General features: G+C 62.2%; 1 protein-coding gene across 2 annotated transcripts in view; it reads left to right on the plus strand.

Annotated features, from left to right (window-relative positions):
* Positions 1–851: 851 nt before the first annotated feature.
* Positions 852–23,799, plus strand: part of LOC132399594 (ankyrin repeat and death domain-containing protein 1A-like) — a 60,818-nt gene continuing 37,870 nt past the window's right edge. Inside the window, exons 1-7 of one of the 2 annotated variants that reach the window (XM_059980115.1) lie at positions 852–1,282; positions 4,846–4,949; positions 7,133–7,231; positions 7,326–7,424; positions 8,154–8,258; positions 11,142–11,240; positions 11,503–11,598. In XM_059980115.1, coding sequence (XP_059836098.1) covers positions 1,069–1,282; positions 4,846–4,949; positions 7,133–7,231; positions 7,326–7,424; positions 8,154–8,258; positions 11,142–11,240; positions 11,503–11,598 — 816 coding nt within the window. In that variant the 5' untranslated portion in view covers positions 852–1,068. The remainder of the gene's footprint in view (positions 1,283–4,845; positions 4,950–7,132; positions 7,232–7,325; positions 7,425–8,153; positions 8,259–11,141; positions 11,241–11,502; positions 11,599–23,799) is intronic. The other variant, XM_059980116.1, reaches the window with a different exon arrangement.

Consider the following 23,799-nt stretch of genomic DNA (forward strand, 5'->3'; position numbering starts at 1 on the left):
AGGGTCCAGGAAACTGGAGAAATCGATGTTCATGCCATCAGGTTGGAGGCTACTGTGACGGAATATGAGGTGTTGCCCCTCCAGCCTGACTGTGGCCTCAGTAGAGGAGACATGGACAGATGTGCAGGAATGGGAAGTCAAACTGAAGTAGGTCTTGCATTTTGCGGTAGACAGAGTGAGGGTGCTTGACGAAGTGCCCCCCCCCCCCCACCCCCATGCTCTGTCAGGTCTTGCTGATGTAGAGAAGGCTGTAACGGTGGAGCTGAGGACTTGACAGATTGCAGGTGAAGTGTCGCCTCACTTCACCAACATTTCATTCATCCTGAGCGGGGCACTTTGGTCAGATTGGTGACCGGTAATCCCCAGACCAGAGTTTCAACTCCACCGTGAAATGTAATTCCAGTCAATTTCCAGACAGTAGTTATTGATTAGTGATGGTGAGTACAGAAAGTTCACTCCTTAACCATTAACGTGATAAAAACATAAACATGAGAGGGAAGCAGGTTCACAGTTGGGTACAGTGACCCTTCCTCAGGACTGCGGGATCCAGGAGAGGGGAGGGGTCACACCGTGAAATGAGGAGCTGGAGGACGGTGGCAGGAATGGGTAGATCTCCATCCCTGCCTCCGCCACCTCTCCTCCTCCTACCAAGCTATCTTCCCTCATATCCCTAGGTCCTCCAACCCCTATTCTCTCCCATCTCTACCCTGACTCATCTCTTCTACCCTCTACCTCACACCATTCCTCCTCCCTTCCCCTCCCATTCCTCCAACCTTATCTCACTCCTTTCTCCTCCCCATCCTTTCCTTCCCCTCCCCTCCTCCTGCATTCCTCCAACCCTCCTTATCTCACTCCTCTTTTTCCTCCCCATCCTTTCCTTCCCCTCCCCAGCTCCATTCCTGCCCTCCCTCTTGCTCTTTCCATCCCTCCTTATTCCACTACTCATTCCCTCTCCCCCTCCTCTTCCTCACTTCACCTGCTCGCTTTCCTCCCCCTCTCTACCTCACTCACTCCTCCTCCTTCCTATCTTCTCACACCCTCTCTCTGTCTACTCCTCCCTCCCTCCCAATGACAGAGTCGGAGGCAGACACCAGGCTCTCAGCGGCCTCGCCCCGTCCGTCCGGCTCCCGGTACGAGCCGACGGAGACGGGAGACGAGTGGCAGGCGGATCATGGAGGCGGCGGTGATCGGGGATGCGGCTTGTGGGTCTCAGTGTTTTCCCCTTCATCACTGGGGTGGGAGAGCGGGGAGAGGGTATTGGCAGGCGCGAGAGGAACCGAAGGTTAATCCTATTTTACTCAACGCGGCGGTGCTTGTCTGGCCTGAATCTGCGAGAGGAAATTACTGTCTCAACCTGACTTCAATTGGGCAAAGGATAAATATTTGTACAGGGAGCGTCAGTCTGTGTCTGACCCCGGGAGTGTGTGATGGGACAGTGAGGAGGGAGTGTCAGTCTGTGTCTGACCCCGGGAGTGTGTGATGGGGGTTTCACTGTGTCTGAACCCGGAGTGCGTGATGGGGGTTTCACTGTGTCTGACCCCGGGAGTGTGTGATGGGACGGTGTGGAGGGAGTTTCACTCTGTGTCTGACCCCGGGAGTGTGTGATGGGATGGTGTAGAGGGAGTTTCACTCTGTGTCTGACCCTGGGAGCGTGTGATGGGACGGTGAGGAGGGAGTTTCACTCTGTGTCTGACCCCGGGAGTGTGTGATGGGACGGTGAGGAGGGAGTGTCTGTCTGTGTCTGACCCTGGGAGCGTGTGCTGGGGGTTTCACTGTGTCTGACCCTAGGACGGTGTGGAGGGGGTTTCACTGGGTCTGACTCTGGGACGGTGTGGAGGGTGTTTCACTGTGACTCTGGGACGGTGTAAAGAGGGTTTCACTGTGTCTGACCATGGGATGGTGTGGAGGGGTTTCACTGTGTCTGACCCTGGGACGGTGTGGAGAGGTTTCACTGTGTCTGACCATGGGACGGTGTGGAGGGGTTTCACTGTGTCAGACTCTGGGACGGTGTGGAGGGGTTTCACTGTGTCTGACCCTGGGACGGTGTGGAGGGGTTTCACTGTGTCTGACCATGGGACGGTGTGGAGGGGTTTCACTGTCTGTCCCTGGGACGGTGTGGAGGGGTTTCACTGTGTCTGACCTTGGGATGGTGTGGAGGGGTTTCACTGTGTCTGACTCTGGGACGGTGTGGAGGGGTTTCACTGTGTCTGACCATGGGACGGTGTGGAGGGGTTTCACTGTGTCTGACCCTGGGACGGTGTGGAGGGGTTTCACTGTGTCTGACCATGGGACGGTGTGGAGGGGTTTCACTGTGTCTGTCCCTGGGACGGTGTGGAGGGGTTTCACTGTGTCTGACCCTGGGACGGTGTGGAGGGGGTTTCACTGTGTCAGACTCTGGGACGGTGTGGAGGGGTTTCACTGTGTCTGACCCTAGAATGGTGTGGAGGGGTTTCACTGTGTCTGACCATGGGACGGTGTGGAGGGGGTTTCACTGTGTCTGACCCTAGAATGGTGTGGAGGGGTTTCACTGTGTCTGTCCCTGGGACGGTGTGGAGGGGTTTCACTGTGTCTGACCATGGGACGGTGTGGAGGGGTTTCACTGTGTCTGACCCTGGGACGGTGTGGAGGGGTTTCACTGTGTCTGACCCTGGGACGGTGTGGAGGGGTTTCACTGTGTCTGACCATGGGACGATGTGGAGGGGGTTTCACTGTGTCTGACCATGGGATGGTGTGGAGGGGTTTCACTGTGTCTGACTCTGGGACGGTGTGGAGGGGGTTTCACTGTGTCTGACCCTGGGACAGAGTGGAGGGTTTTCACTGTGTCTGACTCTGGGACGGGGTGGAGGGGGTTTCACTGTGTCTGACCCTGGGACGGTGTGGAGGGGTTTCACTGTGTCTGACCCTGGGACGGTGTGGAGGGGGTTTCACTGTGTCTGATTCTGGGACGATGTGGAGGGGGTTTCACTGTGTCTGACCCTGGGACGGTGTGGAGGGGGTTTCACTGTTACTCTGGGACGGTGTGGAGGGGTTTCACTGTGTCTGACCCTGGGACGGTGTGGAGGAGTTTTCACTGTTACTCTGGGATGGTGTGGAGGGGTTTCACTGTGTCTGACTCTGGGATGGTGTGGAGGGGTTTCACTGTGTCTGACTCTGGGACGGTGTGGAGGGGGTTTCACTGTGACTGACCCTGGGACGGTGTGGAGGGGGTTTCACTGTGTCTGATTCTGGGACGATGTGGAGAGGGTTTCACTGTGTCAGACTCTGGGACGGTGTGGAGGGTGTTTCACTGAGTCTGACCCTGGGACGGTGTGGAGGGGGTTTCACTGTGTCTGACTCTGGGACGGTGTGGAGGGGGTTTCACTGTGTCTGACCCTTGGACGGTGTGGAGGGGGTTTCACTGTGTCTGATTCTGGGACGGTGTGGAGGGGGTTTCACTGTGTCAGACTCTGGGACGGTGTGGAGGGGTTTCACTGAGTCTGACCCTGGGACGGTGTGGAGGGAGTTTCACTGTGTCTGACTCTGGGACGGTGTGGAGGGGTTTCACTGAGTCTGACCCTGGGACGGTGTGGAGGGGGTTTCACTGAGTCTGACCTGGGACGGTGTGGAGGGAGTTTCACTGAGTCTGACTCTGGGACGGTGTGGAGGGGTTTCACTGAGTCTGACCCTGGGACGGTGTGGAGGGGTTTCACTGTGACTGACCCTGGGACGGTGTGGAGGGGGTTTCACTGTGTCTGACTCTGGGACGGTGTGGAGGGGTTTCACTGTGTCTGACTCTGGGACGGTGTGGAGGGGTTTCACTGTGACTGACCCTGGGACGGTGTGGAGGGGTTTCACTGTGACTGACCCTGGGACGGTGTGGAGGGGGTTTCACTGTGTCTGACTCTGGGACGGTGTGGAGGGGGTTTCACTGAGTCTGACCTGGGACGGTGTGGAGGGAGTTTCACTGTGTCTGACTCTGGGACGGTGTGGAGGGGTTTCACTGAGTCTGACCCTGGGACGGTGTGGAGGGGTTTCACTGTGACTGACCCTGGGACGGTGTGGAGGGGGTTTCACTGTGTCTGACTCTGGGACGGTGTGGAGGGGTTTCACTGTGTCTGACTCTGGGACGGTGTGGAGGGGTTTCACTGTGACTGACCCTGGGACGGTGTGGAGGGGTTTCACTGTGACTGACCCTGGGACTGTGTGGAGGGGGTTTCACTGTGTCTGACTCTGGGACGGTGTGGAGGGGTTTCACTGTGTCTGACTCTGGGACGGTGTGGAGGGGTTTCACTGTGACTGACCCTGGGACGGTGTGGAGGGGGTTTCACTGTGTCTGATTCTGGGACGATGTGGAGAGGGTTTCACTGTGTCTGACTCTGGGATGGTGTGGAGGGGTTTCACTGAGTCTGACCCTGGGACGGTGTGGAGGGGGTTTCACTGTGTCTGACTCTGGGACGGTGTGGAGGGGGTTTCACTGTGTCTGACCCTTGGACGGTGTGGAGGGGGTTTCACTGTGTCTGACCCTGGGACGGTGTGGAGGGGGTTTCACTGTGTCTGATTCTGGGACGATGTGGAGGGGGTTTCACTGTGTCAGACTCTGGGACGGTGTGGAGGGGTTTCACTGAGTCTGACCCTGGGACGGTGTGGAGGGGTTTCACTGAGTCTGACCTGGGACGGTGTGGAGGGAGTTTCACTGTGTCTGACTCTGGGACGGTGTGGAGGGAGTTTCACTGTGTCTGACTCTGGGACGGTGTGGAGGGGTTTCACTGAGTCTGACCCTGGGACGGTGTGGAGGGGTTTCACTGTGTCTGACTGTGGGAGGAATTTCTCTGCTGTAGTGATAGGGCAATCTCTCTCCGATTGCAGTGTTCCACTCAGAGCAGAGGCTACAGCAGGCTGCCAAGGTCAATGACACAGCGACGATCAGGGAGCTGATTCTGGGCAAGGTGAACCTCAATGCCAGGAACTCGGTGAGTGAGTGGTCACTGTTGCACACGCCAGGGTTAGACTTTGTTTCCGGAGCCACAAAGCAGCATTCCTTCATGGAATGGTGGTGGCTTTGAGGAGGGAGATGAGGGGAGAGAGGATACAACGAGGTGTATTACAAGGAGACTGTGAGTAGGAGGCGCAAGGGCTAGTCAGTTTTGCAAACCGAGAGTTTGAGGTCTCGTCATTGACCAGTCTCCTCCAAAAGGACCAGGAGCTTGTCATAGGATCTGGAGGCTTGCGTGCCTCAATGACCTGGAGAGCTATGTTGGCTGGAGTCAGGGCTTTGTGCTTTGGCTCTTGGTAGGGCCACTCATTCCAAACAGGTCAAAGGGTAGAGGCCAGACCAACAGTGATCCACTGGTCCTCCAGCTTTGGGCTAACGGCTCTGGCTGGTCAAATAAAACTGTTATGGAGCCAGCAATGAAGAATCCTGTTGCTGAGCTTGCACGCCACACCTGGGGTACAATAGAGAAGATGGCCAAGGACAGGCAGAACGGAGCACCTTCACTGCTTGCGTAAGGGTTTTATTGTTGTGTTCTATGGACGATGGTGGGCACACTACAACATGTTGGCACCGGAATGTGTGGCAACCTTTGCGGGCTGCCCCCACGCGCCCTTGGGTTGCATTGGTTGTGAACACAAATATTTCTCTGTATGTGTTGATGTGGAGGGACATTTCCTTAGAGCAGAGGTGAGGAGGAATTTCTTTAGCCAGAGGGTGGTGAATCTGTGGAATTCATTGCCACAGACGGCTGTGGAGGCCGAGTCACTGGGTATATCTAAAGCAGAGGCCGATACGTTCTCGATTAGTCAGGGTGATAAAGGTTATGGGATGAAGACAGGAGTTGAGAGGGGTAATAAACCAGCTGTAGTGGAGCAGGTTCAATAGGCCAAATGGCCTAATTCTACTCCAATGTCTTATGAGGGGCATAAGACAGGGTGAATGCACACAGGCTTTATCCCAGGGTTGGGGGATCAAGAATTAGAGGCTGTGAAAGAGGAGAGATTTAACAGTGACCTGAGTGGCAAATCTGTTCGAAGAGTGACTCGTGCATGGCAGAGGAAGCAACCGAGGCAGCTTCAACAGCGACACTTGGATAGGCTCATGATTGGAAAAGCTTAGAAATGATAGATCAAATAAAGGCAAATGGGACCAACACAGATAGGAGTCATAGAGTCACACCACTAACGACAGAAGCAGCCCCATCGGCTCGTCTAGTCCATGCTGGTCTGTTCCCGTCTCCCTACACCCAGACCATAGCCCTCCAAACATCTCTTAAATGTTCCAACCACCCTCTCCGTTCACTCTCACCACCCTCTGAGTGAAGATGATCCCCCTTAAATATTTCACCTTTCATCCTTAACCTATGACCCCTAGTTCTAGTCTTACCCAAGCTAAGGAGGTAAACCTGCAGACCTTCACCGTAACTAAACCCCTCATAATTCTGTATACCTCTGTAAGATTTCCTCTCATTCCCCTGTGCTCCAGGGAATAAGCCCTTACCTATTATACAGATCCTCAAGTCCCAGCAATGTCCTTGTAAATTTTCTCTCCGCTCTTTCAATCTTATTTACATCTCTCCTGTAGGTAGGTGACCAAAACTGCACACAATACTCCAAATTAGGCCTCACCAACGTCTTGTACAAATTCAACACAGCACCCCAACTCCTGTACTCAATAATTCGATTTAAGAAGCTTTCTTTATGACCCTATCCACCTGTGACGCCGCTTTCAAGGAATTATGGACCGGTATTCCCAGATTCCTCTGTTCCACCACACTCCTTAGTGCCCCACCGTTCACTGTGTAAGACCTGGTCCTCCCAAAGTGCATTTGTCAGCAGTAAATCCCATCCACCATTTTGCAGCCACTTTTCCAGCTGGTCCAGGTGTCTTTGCAAGCTTTGATACAATTCCTTGCTGTCCACTGCAGCCCCCCCCACTCCAGATGGGCTGAATGGCCTTTTTTCTGTGCTCCAGTGAGAAGGGCTGCCCTCTGATACAGGGTGTGTGAAGGGAGTAGCTTGGTGGGGAATGTAGGTAGGGGTAAGAAGGTGGGTTGGGGGGGGGGGGAGATGCTGAGGCATTGTGTTTGGATATTGTGGGATGGTTGGCCCAATCGATCGTAGTGAGCTTTCTGTTCCTGCCCCTTTCACCCCCCCACAGATGAATCGGACGGCCTTGCACTGGGCGGCTCTGGCCGGACACGAGGAGGCAGCCAGCCTGCTCCTAGACTACAACGCGTTGGTAGATGCCGAAGACAAGGTAAGCAGAGACCCCAGCCTGGCTTGAGGAAGGGTCCCAGAGCGTGGAGCGTCCCACGTACTCTCCTCACACAGATCTCCGCTTCCTCCTGCAGTTCGGGATGACGCCGGTGCTTCTAGCTGCCAGCCATGGCAACCTGACCATCCTGCAGACACTGGTGAAAGCTGGAGCAACGGTGACAGCCAGGAACAGGGTCAGTGTCTCCCAGGAGAGCTCAATGCTCAGTGACACGGCGCTGGGGGAGAGGGTCACTGAGGGACGGTGTGAGGGAGCTGGATTAACGTCAGTGAGAGAGAGTTGGGGGCGAGGAATCACTAGGGACGGTGTGGGGTTACAGGCAGTGACAGGATCCTGGGGGAGAGGGGTCTCTGAGGGACAGTGCGAGGGAGCTGGATTAATGCCAGTGCAAATATAGTCAGTAACAGAGGCCGCTGGGGGAGGGGGGGGGGTTAGCGAAGGGACTGAATTAACGTTTCAGTTAAACCTATTGAATATTGATAGATCGAGATATAGTGGGACATTTAAGACAATGTTTCCTATAATGGGGGGAGTCTTGGACCAGAGGGCACAGCCTCAGAATGGAAGGACATCCCTTTCGAATGGAGATGGGGAGGAATTACCTTAACTAGAGGGCAGTGAATTTGTGGAATTCATTGCCATGGGTAGCTGTGGAGGCCAAGTTACTGTATACTGTATCCAGACAGGAAAGTGAGATTGAGAGGGGAAATAAATCAGCCATGTTGGAATTACAGGGCAGACTCAATGGGCTGAGTGGCCTAATTCTGCCCCTCAGTCTCTTGGTCATGACACTAGGGGAGAGAGCTCAGCGAGGGATGGTAAGAGGGAACTGGGGTAACGTCAGTGCTGTGCTCCAGAGCAGGGGAGTGTTGGTTTGATGGAGTCTTGTTCTGTAACACTGCAGCTGGGACAGACTTTGCTCCACTGCGCTGCCCTGCAGGGACACCCCAGCGTCATCCGGTATGTTGCTGAGGACCTCGAGGGGATCCCTGTAGATGATCCGGACCAGGTCAGTCTCTCACCCCCCCCCCAACCCCTTGGCCCTCATCTGTAACATATTCAGACCTCCATCCCTCCTCTGTATTAGGGAGCTCCCTCTTTCTCTCCATCCCGTAGTCAAAGTGCTCCCTTTAACCCCTCGAGCTGTCCCTCCACTTCAACCTCCCACTAACCCCTCTCTGTAGTTTCTGGGCAGCTCCCTCTTGTACCCAGCAGGAGCCCTCTATCCTCTCATTCCCCAAACAAGGGAGCTCCCTCATCCCTCACTCATGTATTTGGGACCTTCCCCCATACCTCTTTCCTCTGCCGTAGCTCCCCCTAATCCCTCCCCACCCCATCCTTCCAGGGGAGCTCCCTATAACCACACTCTCCCCTCCCTCACGGAGCTGGGGAGCTCTCTCTAACCCATCCTGTACCGAATGAGATCCTCAGTCTAACCCTCTCGTTCCCCAGCTGAAGAGCTCCCTCATCCCTCCCACCCAAACCTGGGGAGCTCCCTCATCCCTCCCACATGAACATGGGCAGCTCCCTCATCCCTCCCACCCAAGCACAGGAAGCTCCCTCGTCCCTCCCACCCGAGCCCGGGCAGCTCCCTCACCCCTACCACCCGAACCCGGGCAGCTCCCTCGTCCCTCCCACCCAAACACGGGGAGCTCCCTCATCCCTCCCACCCGGACATGGGCAGCTCCCTCATCCCTCCCACCCGAGCACGGGAAGCTCCCTCGTCCCTCCCACCCGAACCCGGGCAGCTCCCTCACCCCTACCACCCGAACCCGGGCAGCTCCCTCGTCCCTCCCACCCGAACCCGGGCAGCTCCCTCGTCCCTCCCACCCGAACCCGGGCGTTCCCTCGTCCCTCCCACCCGAACCCGGGCGTTCCCTCGTCCCTCCTACCCGAACCCGGGCGTTCCCTCGTCCCTCCCACCCGAACCCGGGCGTTCCCTCGTCCCCCCCACCCGAACCCGGGCAGCTCCCTCGTCCCCCCACCCGAACCCGGGCAGCTCCCTCGTCCCCCCCACCCGAACCCGGGCAGCTCCCTCGTCCCCCCCACCCGAACCCGGGCAGCTCCCTCGTCCCCCCACCCGAACCCGGGCAGCTCCCTCGTCCCTCCCACCCGCACCCGGGCAGCTCCCTCGTCCCTCCCACCCGGACCCGGGCAGCTCCCTCGTCCCTCCCACCCGGACCCGGGCAGCTCCCTCGTCCCTCCCACCCGGACCCGGGCAGCTCCCTCGTCCCTCCCACCCGGACCCGGGCAGCTCCCTCGTCCCTCCCACCCGGACCCGGGCAGCTCCCTCGTCCCTCCCACCCGGACCCGGGCAGCTCCCTCGTCCCTCCCACCCGGACCCGGGCAGCTCCCTCGTCCCTCCCACCCGGACCCGGGCAGCTCCCTCGTCCCTCCCACCCGGACCCGGGCAGCTCCCTCGTCCCTCCCACCCGGACCCGGGCAGCTCCCTCGTCCCTCCCACCCGGACCCGGGCAGCTCCCTCGTCCCTCCCACCCGGACCCGGGCAGCTCCCTCGTCCCTCCCACCCGGACCCGGGCAGCTCCCTCGTCCCTCCCACCCGGACCCGGGCAGCTCCCTCGTCCCTCCCACCCGGACCCGGGCAGCTCCCTCGTCCCTCCCACCCGGACCCGGGCAGCTCCCTCGTCCCTCCCACCCGGACCCGGGCAGCTCCCTCGTCCCTCCCACCCGGACCCGGGCAGCTCCCTCGTCCCTCCCACCCGGACCCGGGCAGCTCCCTCGTCCCTCCCACCCGGACCCGGGCAGCTCCCTCGTCCCTCCCACCCGGACCCGGGCAGCTCCCTCGTCCCTCCCACCCGGACCCGGGCAGCTCCCTCGTCCCTCCCACCCGGACCCGGGCAGCTCCCTCGTCCCTCCCACCCGGACCCGGGCAGCTCCCTCGTCCCTCCCACCCGGACCCGGGCAGCTCCCTCGTCCCTCCCACCCGGACCCGGGCAGCTCCCTCGTCCCTCCCACCCGGACCCGGGCAGCTCCCTCGTCCCTCCCACCCGAACCCGGGCAGCTCCCTCGTCCCTCCCACCCGAACCCGGGCAGCTCCCTCGTCCCTCCCACCCGAACCCGGGCAGCTCCCTCGTCCCTCCCACCCGAACCCGGGCAGCTCCCTCGTCCCTCCCACCCGAACCCGGGCAGCTCCCTCGTCCCTCCCACCCGAACCCGGGCAGCTCCCTCGTCCCTCCCACCCGGACCCGGGCAGCTCCCTCGTCCCTCCCACCCGGACCCGGGCAGCTCCCTCGTCCCTCCCACCCGAACCCGGGCAGCTCCCTCGTCCCTCCCACCCGGACCCGGGCAGCTCCCTCGTCCCTCCCACCCGGACCCGGGCAGCTCCCTCGTCCCTCCCACCCGGACCCGGGCAGCTCCCTCGTCCCTCCCACCCGGACCCGGGCAGCTCCCTCGTCCCTCCCACCCGGACCCGGGCAGCTCCCTCGTCCCTCCCACCCGGACCCGGGCAGCTCCCTCGTCCCTCCCACCTCCCACCCGAACCCGGGCAGCTCCCTCGTCCCTCCCACCTCCCACCCGAACCCGGGCAGCTCCCTCGTCCCTCCCACCTCCCACCCGAACCCGGGCAGCTCCCTCGTCCCTCCCACCCGGACCCGGGCAGCTCCCTCGTCCCTCCCACCCGGACCCGGGCAGCTCCCTCGTCTCTCCCACCCGGACCCGGGCAGCTCCCTCGTCCCTCCCACCCGAACCCGGGCAGCTCCCTCGTCCCTCCCACCTCCCACCCGAACCCGGGCAGCTCCCTCGTCCCTCCCACCTCCCACCCGAACCCGGGCAGCTCCCTCGTCCCTCCCACCCGGACCCGGGCAGCTCCCTCTCTCTCAAACCCCTCCCGTGGCCGGCGCCCCACGCCTCCTCACGGGATGTTGCTTTGCAGAATGGGAAGACGCCCCTGCTGCTGGCAGCCGAGAGCGGCCACTCGGACGTGCTGAGGCTCCTCCGCGACCTGGGCTGCGATCTCCGCGCCGTCGACAAGGTAGGAGGAACGTGAGGGGCGGGGCGGGGCGTCGCTGTCCGCGCAGCCGCAGTCGGGCCGGCAACGCGCACCGGGCCGGCTGGAGTTGCCTGCGCAGCCGCACTGGGTGGGGAGGGGGGAACTGGCGGGTCTGCGCAGCCGCACTGGGTGGGGAGGGGGGGAACTGGCGGGTCTGCGCAGCCGCACTGGGGGTAGACCGGCGTGTCTGCGCAGCCGCAGCGCGGGAATGGCCGTTCACGCCTCCGGTTCGTGCTGTCCCCAGGAGTCCAACAGCGCACTGCACCTGGCGGCGAGACGAGGCCATGCGGAGCTGCTGCCCTACCTGATGCCGGCGATCTGCTCCGATGCACAGAATCAGGTCAGTCCGTGCGTGCTCGGTCCGCCGCTGTTTGCCTGGAAGCCACACGATCCCTCCACATCTACCCTCCATCAGAGATGTCTTACTGATATCACACACTCGCTCTCTTCAGAAAACACGTCGAATTCCTTTAGCTTGTGGTGCCTGAAATAGATGTTGGCACCCAGGAACTTGAAACTGCTCACTCTTTCCAGAAAATACTGAGCTGGTGTCCATGGGTTCATTGTCTCCAGAAATCTGATGGCAGAGGGGAAGGAGCTGATCCTGAATCGCTGAATGTGTGCCTTCTGTACCTCCTCCTTGCTGGCAGCCATGGGAGGAGGGCATGGCCTGGGTGGTGAGAGGCCTTAATGATGGACACCATCTTTTTGAGGCATCGCCTTTTGATGGCAGTGGGGGGAGGGCTGAGTGGTAGAGGTGGGTACAGTTGTAATGTTTAAAAGATATTGGATAGTTACGTCAATTAGAAAGCTTTAGAAGGATGTGGACCAAGTGCAGGCAAATGGGGCTAGTCCCGGTAAGGATTCATTGGGCCGAATGGCCTGTTTGCTGGCTGTATTACTCTATTATGACTGTACACTGTATATTGTTGAGATGCTCACTAAAGTGGAAAAGACTGGAAAGGCTCAGTGGGTCAGGCTGCATCTGTGGAGGGAGAAGCAGCCTGTGATCTGGGAACTTTCCTCTCAGCTCAGCAAGAGAGGGAACAAGCCAGCTTTAAGTTGCCAAGAAATTGGGGGAAGGATGGGTAGGGCAAAGGGAATATCTCCGATAGGCACTGAGTCAGGAAGGCTGCCAGGTGACCAGGTAGAATGTAGGCTGCTGTTTCTCAGGCTGCCTCACTGCAGCAGTGTGGGAGGCTGCCAGTGGGTCAGAGTGGCAGCAGGATGGGGGATTAATGTTCTTCACCTACCCCTCTGCACCTTATAATTAATGGGATTTTATCTCTTTTCTTGTTCTGAGGGAGGGCCCCAGACCTAAATTGTTAATGGGCTCTCCTCTCCCCACCCCTTTCCCCCTCCCCTCCCACTATCTATCAGTCTTATCATATCTCCCTCTCCCTCTCTCTGCTCCCCCTCCTCCCCCTCCCCCCCTCCTTCTATTCCTCTGTCTCTCCCCCTCCCCAGAAGCTGCCTGAATGCTCGCTTATCTGTCCCTCAGCTGGGACTGTGTACAATGGGAGAGGGATTTTGGGAATGGTTGTATTGCTGGGGCAGAGTGGTGCTACTGAATGTGACTGTAGTGGATGGGTGGTAAGAGAAGGTGGGAGGGTGGGAATGGTGTAGGATGGAGGGGGGTGGGGTGAGTTGGGGGATGGTGAAGATCATTGGGAATGGTGTAGGATGGAGGGGGGTGGGATGAGTTGGGGGATGGTGAAAATCATTGGGAATGGTGTAGGATGGAGGGGGTGGGGTGAGTTGGGGGATGGTGAAGATCATTGGGAATGGTGTAGGATGGAGGGGGGTGGGGATGAGTTGGGGGATGGTGAAAATCATTGGGAATGGTGTAGGATGGAGGGGGGTGGGGATGAGTTGGGGGATGGTGAAGATCATTGGGAATGGTGGGAGTAAATGATGTTTGGTGGGGGTGTGGTGGACACTGGGCTTGTGGGTAGGAGATGCAGATCATTGGAGACAGTGGCAGTGAGGGGCAATGAAAGGAATGATGGTGGGTGGAGAGGTGGGGTTGCAAGATGGGTGGGGTGTTTGACGTTGGGTGAAGAATGGAATGTGGTGGATAGAGGGATTGTGGGTCAGTATGGAGGGAGGACGTGAGGATTGCTGTAGACAGTGAGAGAGACGGTGGGGGTGAGGGACATTGGGGTGGAAGTAGAGTTAGAGGAACAACGGGCGAGATGATGTTGGGTGGAACAAATGATGGACCATGTGGGTGTGGTGGACAATGGGGTGCTGGGGGACTGTGGGAATAGGAAATGTAGACAGTGGGAGAGACTGAGAAGGTGGGGGACAGTGTTGGGGATGGTGGTGTGGACGGTGGGGGTCAGTGGGGTGATGTGGATGGTGGGGTCAGTGGGGTGGTGTGGACGGTGGGGGTCAGTGGGGTGATGTGGACGGTGGGGTCAGTGGGGTGATGTGGACGGTGGGGTCAGTGGGGTGATGTGGACGGTGGGGTCAGTGGGGTGGTGTGGACGGTGGGGTCAGTGGGGTGGTGTGGATGGTGGGGTCAGTGGGGTGGTGTGGACGGTGGGGTCAGTGGGGTGATGTGGATGGTGGGGTCAGTAGGGTGATGTGGATGGTGGGGTCAGTGGGGTGGTGTGGATGGTGGGGTCAGTGGGGTGATGTGGACGGTGGGGTCAGTGGGGTGATGTGGACGGTGGGGTCAGTGGGGTGATGTGGACGGTGGGGGTCAGTGGGGTGATGTGGATGGTGGGGTCAGTGGGGTGGTGTGGACGGTGGGGGTCAGTGGGGTGGTGTGGACGGTGGGGTTAGTGGGGTGGTGTGGACCGTGGGGTCAGTGGGGTGATGTGGACGGTGGGGTCAGTGGGGTGGTGTGGACGGTGGGGTCAGTGGGGTGGTGTGGACGGTGGGGTCAGTGGGGTGATGAGGACGGTGGGGTCAGTGGGGTGGTGTGGATGGTGGGGTCAGTGGGGTGGTGTGGACGGTGGGGGTCAGTGGGGTGGTGTGGACGGTGGGGTTAGTGGGGTGGTGTGGACCGTGGGGTCAGTGGGGTGATGTGGACGGTGGGGTCAGTGGGGTGGTGTGGACGGTGGGGTGATGTGGACGGTGTGGTCGGTGGGGTGATGTGGACGGTGGGGTCGGTGGGGTGGTGTGGACGGTGGGGTCAGTGGGGTGGGGTGGACGGTGGGGTCAGTGGGGTGGTGTGGACGGTGGGGTCAGAGGGGTGATGAGGACGGTGGGGTCAGTGGGGTGGTGTGGATGGTGGGGTCAGTGGGGTGGTGTGGACGGTGCGGTCAGTGGGGTGGTGTGGACGGTGGGGTGGTGTGGACGGTGGGGTCAGTGAGGTGATGTGGACGGTGGGGGTCAGTGGGGTGATGTGGATGGTGGGGTCAGTGGGGTGGTGTGGACGGTGGGGGTCAGTGGGGTGGTGTGGACGGTGGGGTTAGTGGGGTGGTGTGGACCGTGGGGTGGTGTGGACGGTGGGGTCAGTGGGGTGATGTGGACGGTGGGGTCAGTGGGGTGGTGTGGACGGTGGGGTCAGTGGGGTGGTGTGGACGGTGGGGTCAGTGGGGTGATGTGGACGGTGGGGTCAGTGGGGTGATGTGGACGGTGGGGTCAGTGGGGTGGTGTGGACGGTGGGGTCAGTGGGGTGGTGTGGATGGTGGGGTCAGTGGGGTGGTGTGGACGGTGGGGTCAGTGGGGTGATGTGGATGGTGGGGTCAGTGGGGTGATGTGGATGGTGGGGTCAGTGGGGTGGTGTGGACGGTGGGGTCAGTGGGGTGATGTGGACGGTGGGGTCAGTGGGGTGATGTGGACGGTGGGGTCAGTGGGGTGATGTGGACGGTGGGGGTCAGTGGGGTGATGTGGATGGTGGGGTCAGTGGGGTGGTGTGGACGGTGGGGGTCAGTGGGGTGGTGTGGACGGTGGGGTTAGTGGGGTGGTGTGGACCGTGGGGTCAGTGGGGTGATGTGGACGGTGGGGTCAGTGGGGTGGTGTGGACGGTGGGGTCAGTGGGGTGATGTGGACGGTGGGGTCAGTGGGGTGGTGTGGACGGTGGGGTCAGTGGGGTGGTGTGGACGGTGGGGTCAGTGGGGTGATGAGGACGGTGGGGTCAGTGGGGTGGTGTGGATGGTGGGGTCAGTGGGGTGGTGTGGACGGTGGGGGTCAGTGGGGTGGTGTGGACGGTGGGGTTAGTGGGGTGGTGTGGACCGTGGGGTCAGTGGGGTGATGTGGACTGTGGGGTCAGTGGGGTGGTGTGGACGGTGGGGTGATGTGGACGGTGGGGTCGGTGGGGTGGTGTGGACGGTGGGGTCAGTGGGGTGGGGTGGACGGTGGGGTCAGTGGGGTGGTGTGGACGGTGGGGTCAGTGGGGTGATGAGGACGGTGGGGTCAGTGGGGTGGTGTGGATGGTGGGGTCAGTGGGGTGGTGTGGACGGTGCGGTCAGTGGGGTGGTGTGGACGGTGGGGTGGTGTGGACGGTGGGGTCAGTGAGGTGATGTGGACGGTGGGGGTCAGTGGGGTGATGTGGATGGTGGGGTCAGTGGGGTGGTGTGGACGGTGGGGGTCAGTGGGGTGGTGTGGACGGTGGGGTTAGTGGGGTGGTGTGGACCGTGGGGTGGTGTGGACGGTGGGGTCAGTGGGGTGATGTGGACGGTGGGGTCAGTGGGGTGGTGTGGACGGTGGGGTCAGTGGGGAGATGAGGACGGTGGGGTCAGTGGGGTGGTGTGGACGGTGGGGTCATGGGGTGGTGTGGACGGTGGGGTCAGTGGGGTGGTGTGGATGGTGGGGTCAGTGGGGTGATGTGGACGGTGGGGTCAGTGGGGTGGTGTGGACGGTGGGGGTCAGTGGGGTGATGTGGACGGTGGGGTCAGTGGGGTGATGTGGACGGTGGGGGTCAGTGGGGTGATGTGGACGGTGGGGTCAGTGGGGTGGTGTGAACAGTGGGGTGGTGTGGACGGTGGGGTCAGTGGGGTGATGTGGACAGTGGGGTCAGTGGGGTGATGTGGATGGTGGGGTCAGTGGGGTGATGTGGACGGTGGGGTGATGTGGACGGTGTGGTCGGTGGGGTGGTGTGGACGGTGTGGTCAGTGGGGTGGTGTGGACGGTGGGGTCAGAGGGGTGGTGTGGATGGTGGGGGTGTGTGGGTGTGTGAGGGTTGGACGGTGGGGTCAGTGGGGTGATGTGGACGGTGGGGGTGTGTGAGGGTTGGACGGTGGGGGTGTGTGAGTGGTGGACGGTGGGGGTGTGTGAGTGGTGGACGGTGGGGGTGTGTGAGGGTTGGACGGTGGGGGTGTGTGAGTGGTGGACGGTGGGGGTGTGTGAGCGTGGACGGTGGGGGTGTGTGAGTGGTGGACGGTGGGGGTGTGTGAGTGTTGGACGGTGGGGGTGTGTGAGTGGTGGACGGTGGGGGTGTGTGAGGTTTGGACGGTGGGGGTGTGTGAGGTTTGGACGGTGGGGGTGTGTGAGGGTTGGACGGTGGGGGTGTGTGAGGTTTGGACGGTGGGGGTGTGTGAGGGTTGGACGGTGGGGGTGTGTGAGGTTTGGACGGTGGGGGTGTGTGAGGGTTGGACGGTGGGGGTGTGTGAGTGGTGGATGGTGTGGGTGTGTGAGGGTTGGACGGTGGGGGTGTGTGAGGTTTGGACGGTGGGGGTGTGTGAGTGGTGGACGGTGTGGGTGTGTGAGGGTTGGACGGTGGGGGTGTGTGAGGGTTGGACGGTGGGGGTGTGTGAGTGGTGGACGGTGGGGGTGTGTGAGGGTTGGACGGTGGGGGTGTGTGAGTGGTGGACGGTGGGGGTGTGTGAGTGGTGGACGGTGGGGGTGTGTGAGGGTTGGACGGTGGGGGTGTGTGAGTGTTGGACGGTGGGGGTGTGTGAGTGTTGGACGGTGGGGGTGTGTGAGTGGTGGACGGTGGGGGTGTGTGAGGGTTGGACGGTGGGGGTGTGTGAGGGTTGGACGGTGGGGGTGTGTGAGTGGTGGACGGTGGGGGTGTGTGAGTGGTGGACGGTGGGGGTGTGTGAGGGGTGGACGGTGGGGGTGTGTGAGGGTTGGACGGTGGGGGTGTGTGAGTGGTGGACGGTGGGGGTGTGTGAGTGGTGGACGGTGGGGGTGTGTGAGGGTTGGACGGTGGGGGTGTGTGAGGGTTGGACGGTGGGGGTGTGTGAGGGTTGGACGGTGGGGGTGTGTGAGGGTTGGACGGTGGGGGTGTGTGAGTGGTGGACGGTGGGGGTGTGTGAGGGTTGGACGGTGGGGGTGTGTGAGGGTTGGACGGTGGGGGTGTGTGAGGGTTGGACGGTGGGGGTGTGTGAGTGGTGGACGGTGGGGGTGTGTGAGGGTTGGACGGTGGGGGTGTGTGAGGGTTGGACGGTGGGGGTGTGTGAGGGTTGGACGGTGGGGGTGTGTGAGTGGTGGACGGTGGGGGTGTGTGAGGGTTGGACGGTGGGGGTGTGTGAGGGTTGGACGGTGGGGGTGTGTGAGGGTTGGACGGTGGGGGTGTGTGAGTGGTGGACGGTGGGGGTGTGTGAGGGTTGGACGGTGGGGGTGTGTGAGGGTTGGACGGTGGGGGTGTGTGAGTGGTGGACGGTGGGGGTGTGTGAGGGTTGGACGGTGGGGGTGTGTGAGGGTTGGACGGTGGGGGTGTGTGAGTGGTGGACGGTGGGGGTGTGTGAGGGTTGGACGGTGGGGGTGTGTGAGGGTTGGACGGTGGGGGTGTGTGAGTGGTGGACGGTGGGGGTGTGTGAGGGTTGGACGGTGGGGGTGTGTGAGGGTTGGACGGTGGGGGTGTGTGAGGGTTGGACGGTGGGGGTGTGTGAGTGGTGGACGGTGGGGGTGTGTGAGGGTTGGACGGTGGGGGTGTGTGAGGGTTGGACGGTGGGGGTGTGTGAGGGTTGGACGGTGGGGGTGTGTGAGTGGTGGACGGTGGGGGTGTGTGAGGGTTGGACGGTGGGGGTGTGTGAGGGTTGGACGGTGGGGGTGTGTGAGTGGTGGACGGTGGGGGTGTGTGAGGGTTGGACGGTGGGGGTGTGTGAGGGTTGGACGGTGGGGGTGTGTGAGTGGTGGACGGTGGGGGTGTGTGAGGGTTGGACGGTGGGGGTGTGTGAGGGTTGGACGGTGGGGGTGTGTGAGTGGTGGACGGTGGGGGTGTGTGAGGGTTGGACGGTGGGGGTGTGTGAGGGTTGGACGGTGGGGGCGTGTGAGTGGTGGACGGTGGGGGCGTGTGTGTGGTGGACGGTGGGGGCGTGTGTGTGGTGGACGGTGGGGGTGTGTGAGGGTTGGACGGTGGGGGTGTGTGAGGGGTGGACGGTGGGGGTGTGTGAGGGGTGGACGGTGGGGGTGTGTGAGGGGTGGACGGTGGGGGTGTGTGAGTGGTGGACGGTGGGGGTGTGTGAGGGTTGGACGGTGGGGGTGTGTGAGGGTTGGACGGTGGGGGTGTGTGAGTGGTGGACGGTGGGGGTGTGTGAGGGTTGGACGGTGGGGGTGTGTGAGGGTTGGACGCTGGGGGTGTGTGAGGGTTGGACGCTGGGGGTGTGTGAGTGGTGGACGGTGGGGGTGTGTGAGGGTTGGACGGTGGGGGTGTGTGAGGGTTGGACGGTGGGGGTGTGTGAGGGTTGGACGGTGGGGGTGTGTGAGTGGTGGACGGTGGGGGTGTGTGAGGGTTGGACGGTGGGGGTGTGTGAGTGGTGGACGATGGGGGTGTGTGAGGGTTGGACGGTGGGGGTGTGTGAGGGTTGGACGATGGGGGTGTGTGAGTGGTGGACGGTGTGGGTGTGTGAGGGTTGGACGGTGGGGGTGTGTGAGTGGTGGACGGTGGGGGTGTGTGAGTGGTGGACGGTGGGGGTGTGTGAGGGTTGGACGGTGGGGGTGTGAGGGTTGGACGGTGGGGGTGTGTGAGTGGTGGACGGTGGGGGTGTGTGATGGGTGGACGGTGGGGGTGGGTGAGGGTTGGACGGTGGGGGTGTGTGAGGGTTGGACGGTGGGGGTGTGTGAGGGTTGGACGGTGGGGGTGTGTGAGTGGTGGACGGTGGGGGTGTGTGAGGGTTGGACGGTGGGGTGTGTGAGGGTTGGACGGTGGGGGTGTGTGAGGGTTGGACGGTGGGGGTGTGTGAGGGTTGGACGATGGGGGTGTGTGAGTGGTGGACGGTGGGGGTGTGTGAGGGTTGGACGGTGGGGGTGTGTGAGGGTTGGACGGTGGGGGTGTGTGAGGGTTGGACGGTGGGGGTGTGTGAGGGTTGGACGGTGGGGGTGTGTGAGTGGTGGACGGTGGGGGTGTGTGAGTGGTGGACGGTGGGGGTGTGTGAGTGGTGGACGGTGTGGGTGTGTGAGGGTTGGACGGTGGGGGTGTGTGAGTGGTGGACGGTGGGGGTGTGTGAGGGTTGGACGGTGGGGTTGTGTGAGTGGTGGACGGTGGGGGTGTGTGAGGGTTGGACGGTGGGGGTGTGTGAGGGTTGGACGGTGGGGGTGTGTGAGTGGTGGACGGTGGGGGTGTGTGAGGGTTGGACGGTGGGGGTGTGTGAGTGGTGGACGGTGGGGGTGTGTGAGGGTTGGACGGTGGGGGTGTGTGAGGGTTGGACGGTGGGGGTGTGTGAGTGGTGGACGGTGGGGGTGTGTGAGGGTTGGACGGTGGGGGTGTGTGAGGGTTGGACTGTGGGGGTGTGTGAGGGTTGGACGGTGGGGGTGTGTGAGTGGTGGACGGTGGGGGTGTGTGAGTGGTGGACGGTGGGGGTGTGTGAGGGTTGGACGGTGGGGGTGTGTGAGGGTTGGACGGTGGGGGTGTGTGAGTGGTGGACGGTGGGGGTGTGTGAGGGTTGGACGGTGGGGGTGTGTGAGGGTTGGACGGTGGGGGTGTGTGAGTGGTGGACGGTGGGGGTGTGTGAGGGTTGGACGGTGGGGGTGTGTGAGTGTTGGACGGTGGGGGTGTGTGAGGGTTGGACGGTGGGGGTGTGTGAGTGGTGGACGGTGGGGGTGTGTGAGGGTTGGACGGTGGGGGTGTGTGAGGGTTGGACGGTGGGGGTGTGTGAGTGTTGGACGGAGGGGGTGTGTGAGTGGTGGACGGTGGGGGTGTGTGAGGGTTGGACGGTGGGGTGGGGTGGACGGTGGGGTCAGTGGGGTGGTGTTGTCAGTGGGGTGATGTGGACGGTGGGGTCAGTGGGGTGGTGTGGACGGTGGGGTCAGTGGGGTGATGTGGACGGGGGGTGATATGGATGGTGTGGTCAGTGGGGTGATGTAGATGGTTGGGTCAGTGGGGTGATGTGGATGGTGTGGACAGTGGGGTGGTGTGGACGGTGGGGTTAGTGGGGTGGTGTGGACCGTGGGGTGGTGTGGACGGTGGGGTCAGTGGGGTGGTGTGGACGGTGATGTCAGTGGGGTGATGAGGACGGTGGGGTCAGTGGGGTGGTGTGGATGGTGGGGTCAGTGGGGTGGTGTGGACGGTGCGGTCAGTGGGGTGGTGTGGACGGTGGGGTGGTGTGGACGGTGGGGTCAGTGAGGTGATGTGGACGGTGGGGGTCAGTGGGGTGATGTGGATGGTGGGGTCAGTGGGGTGGTGTGGACGGTGGGGGTCAGTGGGGTGGTGTGGACGGTGGGGTTAGTGGGGTGGTGTGGACCGTGGGGTGGTGTGGACGGTGGGGTCAGTGGGGTGATGTGGACGGTGGGGTCAGTGGGGTGATGTGGACCGTGGGGTCAGTGGGGTGATGTGGACGGTGGGGTCAGTGGGGTGGTGTGGACGGTGGGGTGATGTGGACGGTGTGGTCGGTGGGGTGATGTGGACGGTGGGGTCGGTGGGGTGGTGTGGACGGTGGGGTCGGTGGGGTGGGGTGGACGGTGGGGTCAGTGGGGTGGTGTGGACGGTGGGGTCAGTGGGGTGATGTGGACGGTGGGGTCAGTGGGGTGGTGTGGACGGTGGGGTCAGTGGGGTGATGTGGACGGTGGGGTCAGTGGGGTGATGTGGACGGTGGGGTGGTGTGGACGGTGGGGTCAGTGGGGTGATGTGGACGGTGGGGTCAGTGGGGTGATGTGGATGGTGGGGTCAGTGGGGTGATGTGGACGGTGGGGTGATGTGGACGGTGTGGTCGGTGGGGTGGTGTGGACGGTGTGGTCGGTGGGGTGGTGTGGACGGTGGGGTCAGTGGGGTGGTGTGGATGGTGGGTCAGTGGGGTGGTGTGGACGGTGGGGTGGTGTGGACGGTGGGGGTCAGTGGGGTGATGTGGACGGTGGGGTCAGTGGGGTGATGGGGTGGTGTGGACGGTGGGGTGGTGTGGACGGTGGGGTGGTGTGAGTGGTGGACGGTGGGGGTGTGTGAGTGGTGGACGGTGGGGGTGTGTGAGGGTTGGACGGTGGGGGTGTGTGAGGGTTGGACGGTGGGGGTGTGTGAGTGGTGGACGGTGGGGGTGTGTGAGTGGTGGACGGTGGGGGTGTGTGAGTGGTGGACGGTGGGGGTGTGTGAGGTTTGGACGGTGGGGGTGTGTGAGTGGTGGACGGTGGGGGTGTGAGAGGGTTGGACGGTGGGGGTGTGTGAGGGTTGGACGGTGGGGGTGTGTGAGGGTTGGACGGTGGGGGTGTGTGAGGGTTGGACGGTGGGGGTGTGTGAGTGGTGGACGGTGGGGGTGTGTGAGTGGTGGACGGTGGGGGTGTGTGAGGGTTGGACGGTGGGGGTGTGAGAGTGGTGGACGGTGGGGGTGTGTGAGTGGTGGACGGTGGGGGTGTGTGAGGGTTGGACGGTGGGGGTGTGAGAGTGGTGGACGGTGGGGGTGTGTGAGTGGTGGACGGTGGGGGTGTGTGAGGGTTGGACGGTGGGGGTGTGTGAGGGTTGGACGGTGGGGGTGTGTGAGTGGTGGACGGTGGGGGTGTGTGAGGGGTGGACGGTGGGGGTGTGTGAGGGGTGGACGGTGGGGGTGTGTGAGTGGTGGACGGTGGGGGTGTGTGAGGGTTGGACGGTGGGGGTGTGTGAGGGTTGGACGGTGGGGGTGTGTGAGTGGTGGACGGTGGGTGTGTGTGAGTGGTGGACGGTGGGGGTGTGTGAGGGTTGGACGGTGGGGGTGTGTGAGTGGTGGACGGTGGGGGTGTGTGAGTGGTGGACGGTGGGGGTGTGTGAGTGGTGGACGGTGGGGGTGTGTGAGGGTTGGACGGTGGGGGTGTGTGAGTGGTGGACGGTGGGGGTGTGTGAGTGGTGGACGGTGGGGGTGTGTGAGTGGTGGACGGTGGGGGTGTGTGAGTGTTGGACGGTGGGGTTGTGTGAGTGTTGGACGGTGGGGGTGTGTGAGTGGTGGACGGTGGGGGTGTGTGAGTGGTGGACGGTGGGGGTGTGTGAGGGTTGGACGGTGGGGGTGTGTGAAGGTTGGACGGTGGGGGGGTGTGAGTGGTGGACGGTGGGGGTGTGTGAGTGGTGGACGGTGGGGGTGTGTGAGGGTTGGACGGTGGGGGGGTGTGAGGGTTGGACGGTGGGGGTGTGTGAGGGTTGGACGGTGGGGGTGTGTGAGTGGTGGACGGTGGGGGTGTGTGAGGGTTGGACGGTGGGGGTGTGTGAGGGTTGGACGGTGGGGGTGTGTGAGTGGTGGACGGTGGGGGTGTGTGAGTGGTGGACGGTGGGGGTGTGTGAGTGGTGTACCGTGGGGGTGTGTGAGGGTTGGACGGTGGGGGTGTGTGAGGGTTGGACGGTGGGGGTGTGTGAGTGGTGGACGGTGGGGGTGTGTGAGGGTTCGACGGTGGGGGTGTGTGAGGGTTGGACGGTGGGGGTGTGAGAGTGGTGGACGGTGTGGGTTTGTGAGTGTTGTACGGTGGGGGTGTGTGAGCGGTGGACGGTGGGGGTGTGTGAGCGTTGGACGGTGGGGGTGTGTGAGTGGTGGACGGTGGGGGTGTGTGAGTGTTGGACGGTGGGGGTGTGTGAGTGTTGGACGGTGGGGTTGTGTGAGTGTTGGACGGTGGGGGTGTGTGAGTGGTGGACGGTGGGGGTGTGTGAGTGGTGGACGGTGGGGGTGTGTGAGGGTTGGACGGTGGGGGTGTGTGAGGGTTGGACGGTGGGGGGGTGTGAGTGGTGGACGGTGGGGGTGTGTGAGTGGTGGACGGTGGGGGTGTGTGAGGGTTGGACGGTGGGGGGGTGTGAGGGTTGGACGGTGGGGGTGTGTGAGGGTTGGACGGTGGGGGTGTGTGAGTGGTGGACGGTGGGGGTGTGTGAGGGTTGGACGGTGGGGGTGTGTGAGGGTTGGACGGTGGGGGTGTGTGAGTGGTGGATGGTGGGGGTGTGTGAGTGGTGGACGGTGGGGGTGTGTGAGTGGTGTACCGTGGGGGTGTGTGAGGGTTGGACGGTGGGGGTGTGTGAGGGTTGGACGGTGGGGGTGTGTGAGGGTTGGACGGTGGGGGTGTGTGAGTGGTGGACGGTGGGGGTGTGTGAGGGTTGCACGGTGGGGGTGTGTGAGGGTTGGACGGTGGGAGTGTGTGAGGGTTGGACGGTGGGGGTGTGAGAGTGGTGGACGGTGTGGGTTTGTGAGTGTTGTACGGTGGGGGTGTGTGAGCGGTGGACGGTGGGGGTGTGTGAGCGTTGGACGGTGGGGGTGTGTGAGTGGTGGACGGT

Source organism: Hypanus sabinus, chromosome 9 (genome assembly GCF_030144855.1).
Source record: "Hypanus sabinus isolate sHypSab1 chromosome 9, sHypSab1.hap1, whole genome shotgun sequence".
Taxonomy (NCBI): domain Eukaryota; kingdom Metazoa; phylum Chordata; class Chondrichthyes; order Myliobatiformes; family Dasyatidae; genus Hypanus; species Hypanus sabinus.